Here is a 9,145-nt window from a genome sequence, read left to right on the forward strand (position 1 = left end):
CCCCGGGGAGAAGTTTCCAAAAAAAAAAAGAGACAGTTTGCAACTTTTCCTAAGGGCTGGGGGTGCATCCCCCGCCCCTTCCTTTCTTTCTGTTCTTTTTTTAGCGGTCCCAGCAGCCCGCTCCGCGAACATACGAGCCAAGGAATTTCCTGTGGCTCGGTCCCGGGGCTGTCCCGGCAGCGCGCCGGGGAGGGGAGCGGGGGTTCGGGGAATGTGGAAGGAGCTGGATTTGCTGGGCAGTGGGGATTGCTGCAGGCAGCGGCGCGGCGCCCATTGGCCTTGGCGCTGGTGTGAGCAGAGTCCGGGGTCAGCCCCGTCCCAGCTCGGCTGGACAGCGGGTCTGCCCCGCTCCTGTCCCGGAGCACGGTCCCCCGACCGGTTTGCTCTAGGCAAGGAATCGCCTGGCACAGCTCCTTGCGAGACCCACCAAACTTTCTGTCCTCGTGTGGAGATCTGAAGAGTCCTCAAATTCCCCAGCTGCGTCAGAATAGGCGATACACAAACTGGGTTTCAGCCAAAGTTCATAAGCCATGACATCTTATGAAGTTAACAAGAAATGCAGCAAAACCTGATTAAATCAGCCATGGTATTTATAATGGGACTCTCTGTGTGTAATAGAATTTGTGGCTTGAAGTTAATGGGAAGGCCACCTATGCCTTATGTTCTCAGCAGATATTTTTTCTAATTATCTGCATAATATGTACAAGGAGTGCTAAAAGCAGTGCAGGTGTTCACACAGAGCATGGTGGGAGGGACTGGGATAGCTGGGATGGCATAAGTAACACAAATGAAACACAGAGGGTTGCAGAATAAATAAAAATAATTGTATTTATATACAGCCATCACTGATAAATAGCCTTTATTGCTAGCTGTAATTAACGGCCAAGCAGAGACACTTCCCATTAAACACAGCTTGTGACAGGACAAAAGTCCTTTGGCTGGGTGAGAAAAGTTTCCATGGTCTGGTGGTTGTGCTCACATTTTTTCGACATACATTCTACCAAAATTTTGAGTATTTCTAATTAAATGGAAGAAGAGAGTACAAGATTAGTTAAAGGAAAAACAAACTTTTGTGGGCAGGGCTTTTAACAACAAGATAGGGAGTGAGAATACAAAACCTGCAGGGAGAGCTGGTGGTACCACATGCTCTGAAATGTGAAAATGATAATGCAGAAGAGTTCAGAACCAGAAAGCAGAAGCTGCATTTCCTGCCCAGAGCAAATTTTGTAATTACAATCAAGAGATACCACAGAGGATCCTGCTGTACAACTCCAGGCACTACAAATCACTGCCCTGCACTTAAAAACAAGTCTTAACTCTGTTAAAACGTCCTGATTTCAAAGTTCTGCACCCCGGATGAGAACCCCTGCGTTAGCAGAAGTCTGGTGTGTTGTGTGACTGTCTGCAAGTGCCTCTATACATGTGACCTAGTGAGCTATGGGGAAATTCCACATCATGACTTTGTAGATGGAAAACTGTGGGTGTCCTGGGAGAGCTTTTTTCCAGCCTGTGCATGCTGAGAGCTTGTCTTATAGCATCAGAAAACTGAACCTGCTTGCTTGTTTTCCAGGTCGTGCACTGCTGGTCCTCCTCTTGTCTGCAACGGTGTCTCTCCTGGGCGGGCTGATATTTGGATACGAGCTGGGGATAATCTCTGGAGCACTGCTGCAGTTGCAGACAGATTTTCACCTCAGCTGCTTCAAGCAAGAAGTTCTGGTGAGTGCCATCCTTATCGGAGCGCTCCTCGCCTCCCTGGCTGGGGGGATCCTCATCGACCGCCATGGCCGGAGGAGAGCAATCCTGGTCAGCAATTTGGTCCTCTTGGTGGGCAGCCTCATCCTCACACTGGCGAGGTCACTCCCTGTGCTGGTCATTGGGCGCATGACCGTGGGCTTTGCCACCTCTGTCTCGTCCATGGCCTGCTGCATCTATGTCTCAGAAATGGTGGCTGCTCACCAGCGAGGGCTGCTGGTGTCTCTCTACGAAGTGGGAATCACCTTGGGCATCCTGCTGTCCTATGCACTGAATTACATCTTTGCAGACGTGGACGAGGGGTGGAGGTACATGTTTGGACTGGCCATTGCCCCGACGGTCATGCAGTTCCTCAGCATCCTCTTTCTCCCAGTGAACCCTGTTAAACTGAGCTCATGGGACTCTGACTGCCAGAAGGGCCTCATCCCATTGCAGGACACAGAGGACAGAGCAGCAGCAAAGCGGGAGCCATATCAGGAGAAGAATTACTCATTTCTCGACCTTTTTAGGACCAGAGACAACATGAGAAGGCGGACTCTGGTGGGCCTGGGACTGGTGCTCTTCCAGCAGTTCACTGGGCAGCCCAATGTGCTGGGCTATGCCTCCAAAATCTTCCACTCGGTGGGATTCCAGAGCAACTCCTCAGCAATCCTGGCCTCAGTCGGGCTGGGAGCGATAAAGGTGGTGGCCACACTGGTGGCCATGGCCTTGGCAGACAAGGCAGGCAGGAGAGTGCTGCTCATGTCTGGCTGCGTGGTGATGGCCATCTCCGTCACCACCATCGGCCTCACCAGCCTCATGGCTCCGCTGGCCATGGCCAGGGACTGCAAAGCAGCCGCAGGCCCCAATGCATCCCACAGCCTCACCCAGCACCCCCCAACACATGTGGTCCCCCAGTCTGCTGTGTCTCCTGTCCCACCAGCATCAGGTGCTGTCAGAAGTCAGGCAGGCCCTGGTTTTGCTGCCGCAAGGAGCCTTACGAAAGTTTTTGCCAGCACTCAAAGCAAAGAGGTTGTTCCTAATTCTTCCTTCAGTCAGAAAAGGGACTTGGCAGGTCAGTCCAAGAAAGGAACACTGGAAAGCACGGGCCCTCCTCTTGGTGCTGCTCCCTGGGCACAACATACGGTCTTAAATTGGATTACACTGCTGAGCATGATGGCTTTCGTGAGTGCCTTCTCAATTGGATTTGGGCCAAGTAAGTGTGGTGTTTATCCTTGCACTTACCCAGAGAATAAAACTAGGGCTGATCTGCAAGCTGCCTGCTTGAACCATTCCTTATGTATCTGCTGTGCTGAGCAGCTCAGTGTATGGGAACTGGACATTTGTCCCCTCCTGCCCACTGAATCATCTTCTAGCACTGCAGCTCTGTCAGCTACAGCACTAGAGTAACTCTCTCTTCCGTGCTATTCACTTCCCTTGTAAAGTTTTTTTTTTCTCTGAAGTTCAATGGAAAATCAGAGCATCCTACAAGCACTACATAATCTTCCTGTCACTCTGGTGAGGAAGAAAATACAGGGCTGAGGACAGAGGGACTGAGGGGCTTTTGCGGTGTGATTATGAAAGTCACTGCAGAACTGGAAGCTGAACCTCTTTTGAAGGTTTCTTAGTATCAGTTGGTTTTTTTAATTCTATTTATTATTATTTCTTTTTCATCAGATGAGATTAAAGTTTAGTTCTTGCTTCCATGTGAGTTCTACTGTTTTCTGGCATTTAAATGCCTTGATGGGAGAAAACAGCATTTAATTCAAGAAAAGTATGTTAAGTGAATATGTCTCATGGGTTTGACAGCCACCCTGCAAATTATTTTAAGCAAAATAACCCCAGGATAGGAGAGACTTCTTAAGGATATATATTGCTTTAACTCTGATTTTAGCCCAAATGCAATGTTGTCTCCCTAATTCCACCCTTTTCTCGTTTCTTTACAAAGAGCATGACCTGACAGCAGGCCTGTCAGATTTTCTCCATCTCCTGTGAATGGAATGATCAGCTAGCCTGCTTTCTTCTTCACTCCCTGGGCCTGTTTATTGCTATTTTATTCCTCCATGAAGCATTGAACACAGGAGGTGTGAAGTGTTCTGTTGTGTCTCTGAGATCAATGAATGTTTGACACCACCAGCAGCGGGTGCTGGGTGAAGCCAGAGTTTAAACCCCCTGCTGAAATCTGCCTTGCCCATTTCCCAAACAAATTGCTTAACTCCACACTATCTTTGTGATCTCTCTAATCTGTGCAGTGACCTGGCTGGTCCTGAGTGAGATTTACCCTACTGGGATAAGAGGAAGAGCCTTTGCCTTCTGTAACAGCTTTAACTGGGCTGGTAATTTACTGATCAGCCTCTCCTTCCTGGACCTTATTGGTAAGTAGTCACTTCCCCTCCCTCCGCATCCCACAGCTGGTTAGGGAAGGTGGCCACCACGAGCCATTTGGAGATTAAGTGACATTTTGAACCCTGAGGACTTGAGGCTGGGATAGGTGTGACCCTGTTGCCCCTGAGAGCAGGAAAGCCAGGCACCAGCAGCACTGGTCAGAGCCTCTCTGTCACTCGTTTATAAAAATCACCCATTGCCCACTGGGCTGCACTGTAGCACCACAGTATCAGGAACACAGAGTTTGCAGCTTCCATACCGGCAGCTTTACATTTCTCAGCAGGCACTGCTGGCCCTGGACCTCGTCTGCCTTCTTCTCCCTGGTGCTGGCAAAGTCTGGCATGCACCAGCCTTTCCCTTTGCCAATTCCCACTCCAGGCCTTGCAGATAAGGAGTTTCCCGGCTCTCTTGAAGGCTTCACAATATAAGTTGCCCCTGTCAGGCATCAGTGACCACCTCACAGTAAGCAACCAGTTTCCTTTGTACCCCATGGTGTGACCCACCTCCTACCTTCACACACTGGAATCTTTGCAGATGCCATCGGATTCTCTTGGATGTTTCTTCTGTATGGACTGGTGGGAGTGATGGCTGTTATATTCATTTACCTTTTTGTGCCAGAAACAAAAGGACAGTCCCTAGAGGAGATAGACCAGCAGTTCTCCAGGAAACGGTACGTGTGCTGTTGTCCCAGCAGGAGTGCTGGCTTTGGGTGCTTCCCACTGACACCCCCTGAGGTCTGTGGCACTGGCCTGAAGCAAAGTCTGGCCAGTGCTGCTGAGAAAATAGAAAATCTCAAGTTTGTGGCAGGGCTGTGGGACAGGGTGGGAGAGCTGCAGCGCCTTCATCAGCAGGTCACTGCCCTGAGCCTTGCAGCTGTGCTGCTGGAGGGCAGTAGTGACACTCAAGAAAAATGGTATAAAAACCAGGACTCATGGTCGAGCAGAGGAGACCAGCACCACAACATGGGACAGGAAGGTCAGGACTGGGAGGAGGCAGGAGGGGATGATAGTCCTGTCTTTTCACCTTAGAATAATCCCAGGCTGATCTTTCTCCTCTGAGGCAGAGACGTCTGGAGCATGGGCTCCCACCTGGTAATTTTCACACAAAGCTTGTAATGGGCTAGAGAAGATCAAAATGTGTTTGTGCCATCCTGGTTGGGATGGAGGTGGCAGGGCAGGCACTGCTGGAGCAGGAGAGGCTGTGCTGCCTCATGGCTGAGGAAGCACTCATTGGGGGGCAGGAGGGGTGACTGCTGTGAGCACCTGGCTGGCTCCCTGGTGCTGCTCCTGACCTTCATCACTGCCTGGCAGGGTGTGGGAAGGAAATGTGTTCAAGCAGAGACGTGGAAGAGGAGCGAGCTGCACACACACACAGTACCAGAGAATGGAGCACGCCAGCAGCACATGAAACCAGTGACCTGCCCGCAGCATCCTGTCTGAGGAGTTCCACCAGCACAGGACCAAGCTGGGCCATCAGGACACTTCTTTTCTGGGGTCTTTAACTGGTGACCTCTGGTCAGAGACAGTTCTCCCTGTAGTGCCTTAGATCTGGGAGCACGCCAACAGCATGTCCTTTGGGTCCTTGGAGAATGATTGTTCCCAGGAAGGGAATACATCCTTCCTTTGATATCTTTTAATTTTTCATCATTTGTATCTCCTATCATTTAAGAGATTAATGGTTTTATACGCAGGAATTAAAGCACGGGTTTTGCTGACAGTGATCCCATCCGGGAAGCTCTGTTGTGAGCAAGGTGTGTTATTTTCCAGGTCTCGGGAACACCGGGATCGGGGCCGCGCAGGGTGCCCTGCCCCGGACCTGCCGCCAGTGGGCGCCCGGCACCGCCCGCTCGGGGATGCGGACAGACCCCCGCAATTCCCAAAATCCGAGCCCCCCGCACCCCTCGGACCCCCTTTCCTGCCCCCCTCCCCGCATTGTGCCCTGGGGCTGATGGGGCCGGACAGGAGGGATATGCGATTGAGAATTCGGGGTAACCCTGCGCGGGGGTGAGCAGGGTGCCGGGGCTGTGCTGGGGACAAGACAAGGGCAGAGGACGGGGGACCCCGGTGAGAGCAGCGAGCGGGGCTGGTTGTGCCGGGAGGACACCCGAGTTAGCTCTGGGGCCAGCAGACAGGGCTAGGGACAGTGCCAGGTGCTGGGGTGGCGGTACAGAAAGCTGTGAGACAGCTCATGGTGAGGGGGATCAAAGTCCAGGGTCAAGGACTGTCGTTCCCACTTAATACAAAAAATCCCCAGTGCACTTTCCAAACCCAGCAGCTTCAGCACGCCAGGAGGAGGAATCTGCGAGAGGTGCCCAGTTTGTCGCACACTGCACAGGGTCTGGGTGTCTGTGCTTGCACCGCCTGCAGGGCCACGGGACAGAGAGGAGGTGTGGGAGAGCCCCGGGGCTGCAGGGCAAGGTCCCAGCTCTGCTCTCGTAGCCCTTGCCATGACGGGTGAATGCTCCCGGGAAGGGAGGCAGCTCTGGAGCTGCCAGCTGGTGTCACAGGGCCTGGGCCCTCCATCGCAGCAGAGCTGGGCGGGTGGCGCTGCAAGATGGAAAAGTCGTAAAGGAGTGTTCAAATGGAAAGCTGAAGGAAAGTCGGAGGGTGTAGAAATTCAGACTAGCACCCTTGTGAGGAGGAGGTGGCCCATATCCAGGGGGAGAGCAGCAGGGAAACAAAGGAAGCAGCTGCAGTAAATAAGATGAATCTATGTACATGTATGGTACCAGCAGACTCACAGGAACATTATTAAGCAACCAAAACCAAAACCTAGATGTGCTTCTGTCACTATACCAGAAGCTTAAAAAATACGATATTGCCAGACTTTCCAATCACCCTGAATAACAATCCCAAAATCAGTACAGATTTCTTGGGATGGGAAATCACAGATTCCAGTAAAAAAAAAGTAGAGCCAGTACTGTGTTATTGAGCCCTGATAAGGATAAAGGTAATGAACAGCAAATATAAAATGAGATTAGAGAAGTTAGTCAGCTCAGTGATCCATCAGGAAGGAATAAAAAGTGGGTTTGGGTACAATAAAGGGTCTCCAGGACCAAGCAGTGCTGGAAGTGCGAGGAGGGCTGCTGCTCTGGGTTTGGTGGGGAGCGGTGCACAGGACCTGCTTCACAAGGTGTTTGTGGGAGAACTGCTCTCTGCTAGTGACCACAAAACAACCTTTAATGCTGTAGTGGGAGAGTGCACACCAAATAAATCCAGCCTGGGGCTCTACAATTTCAAGAAAGGGAACTATGAAAAAATAAGGTGATTAGTCAATAACAACAAACCAAAAAGGAGCAGGCAGAAAGCAAGGAGCCTGCAAGCAGTCTGGAGGTGATTAAAAAATGCTCTATTAAAGCCTAAGCAAAACATGTGCCACAACTCAAAAAGAACTAAGAGGTCCTAAAAAACACCCTGCCTGACTCACTGCTAAGGTTAAGAAGGTATCACAGGGAGAAGGTCAGTGTTTTAAAAGTGAAAAGGTTTCCCACATGAGGAGAAAAGGAAAAGCCATAAAACCTGGCAAGTAAAGAGTAGACAGAAAAGAGAGCTAAAAATGAGCATGAAGATCTTGCAAAGATCTTGCAAGTATCTTCTAAAAATCTTTATTTAACTATATCAGAAGGAAGAAACTGGCTAGGGAGCTATTGCTCAATACAAAGGTGCAACAGGTTGCCAGGGAGGACAAGACATGACGAGACAGCTTGGGCACAACTGAGTGTTGGTCTCCACTGCTGCAGGTATTTGGAAGAACCTCACACCCAGTAAATTAGAGGAACTGGATCAATGTGACTTTCCAAATGTCTGCTGTACCAGAGGCAGTTTGCTAGTGCAGCTCCCAGCCACAAACCAAGCTCTGGAAGGGGACCCTGGGAGCTGCAGGGGCGAGTGTCACCTCTGTCCCTGCTGGGGTGGCACATGGGCAGCTGGGAAAGAGCCAGCAGACATGCATGCCAAAGAGGGAAAGCTTCCCTTGCCAGCACACTGGGACTCTAGGAATATATCAAGTATTCACATGGATAGGGAGGACCCAACAGACAGAACAGATGAAAGATTTTGTCAAAATTATTTAAAAAAACATTTACATTGCCATGGGATTGAAGCAATGGTTCTTTCATGTATTGAAACCTCTTTAAGGATATTTTTGTCTTGTAGGTAGCCAAGTGCAGGGTTTAGCAGGCAGTTTTTGAAGATAAATGAGATTCAGCAACCAGATTGCCCAAGAATCTCTGTTGGGCCTGGTTTTACTCAGCACCTTCCGTGTTGGCAAGCAAAATCTCCATGTTTGTGGATGATACTAAACTCTTTTAGGAATGAACATATTTTGCCATTGATGAGGGGCTCCATAAAACCCTTACCAAAGGGAGTGAGTGAGCAAAAAGGGCAGCTGGGATGGGTGTTCTGGGGAATGCTGCAGGCTGGTGCCAGAGGTCCCTGAAGGCTGGCTGGGGTCAGCATGGATGGGAGGAGTGCTCGGCTGGGTAAGTTGGCTCCCTCCATCCTCATCTAACTGGACAAATGTGTCCCCGCTCCAAATTTTGACCCATTAACATAGCAACAGGCTGTTTCTCTTCTTCTCTCCCCTGAGGCTGAGACCTCATAAGACTGGAGGATACAGAAATGCTTGAGGCAGTGATAAATCTTCTTTAGTGGGCTTTTATTTCCTTTTCTTTCACAATATTTTCTTTAGTTTCCTAGCCAAATTTTTTCTAAGGAAAGATTTCTGACTTCCTTTGAGCCACAGCTCAACATCTGTCCACATTGGGGGCTGAAGTAATACACTGTTACGGGGTTTTGATGTCAAGCCCAAAACCCCACCAGGGATTTATGCAGCTCTCCCCTTTCCTCCCTCCTCCTCTTCAAACAGCCTTTCATTTGCTCTCACTAATTGTGCTGTCATGCCTTTCTTTTTCCCCCAGTTGTGCAGACAGCCTTTCATGCAGCCAGGTTTCGGTGACAGATGCCTGTGCCATGAGCTTTGCGAGGGGGCGGGTTGTGCTGCGGAGCGTGCGCATCGTCGGGGCGCACGG

The 9,145-nt window shown here is 50.4% G+C and overlaps 1 protein-coding gene across 1 annotated transcript; it reads left to right on the forward strand.

Moving 5' to 3' along the window:
• Positions 1 to 211: 211 nt before the first annotated feature.
• Positions 212 to 5,853, forward strand: SLC2A10 (solute carrier family 2 member 10). Its single transcript, XM_017735490.1, has 5 exons — positions 212 to 389; positions 1,571 to 2,947; positions 3,984 to 4,106; positions 4,651 to 4,786; positions 5,427 to 5,853. The coding sequence occupies exons 1-5, from the start codon at positions 212 to 214 to the stop codon at positions 5,521 to 5,523; spliced, it is 1,911 nt and encodes a 636-aa protein (XP_017590979.1). The 3' UTR covers positions 5,524 to 5,853.
• Positions 5,854 to 9,145: the final 3,292 nt, after the last annotated feature.

The sequence above is a fragment of the Corvus brachyrhynchos genome, unplaced genomic scaffold, assembly GCF_000691975.1.
Source record: "Corvus brachyrhynchos isolate BGI_N302 unplaced genomic scaffold, ASM69197v1 scaffold10, whole genome shotgun sequence".
NCBI lineage: Eukaryota > Metazoa > Chordata > Aves > Passeriformes > Corvidae > Corvus > Corvus brachyrhynchos.

Coding starts and splice junctions, on each gene's coding strand:
- SLC2A10 (XM_017735490.1), top strand. CDS start 212: ATGTGGAAGGAGCTGGATTTGCTGGGCAGTGGGGATTGCTGCAGGCAG. Junction 4,107..4,650: donor CTCCTTCCTGGACCTTATTG/GTAAGTAGTCAC, acceptor GAATCTTTGCAG/ATGCCATCGGATTCTCTTGG. Junction 4,787..5,426: donor CAGCAGTTCTCCAGGAAACG/GTACGTGTGCTG, acceptor ACTGCCTGGCAG/GGTGTGGGAAGGAAATGTGT.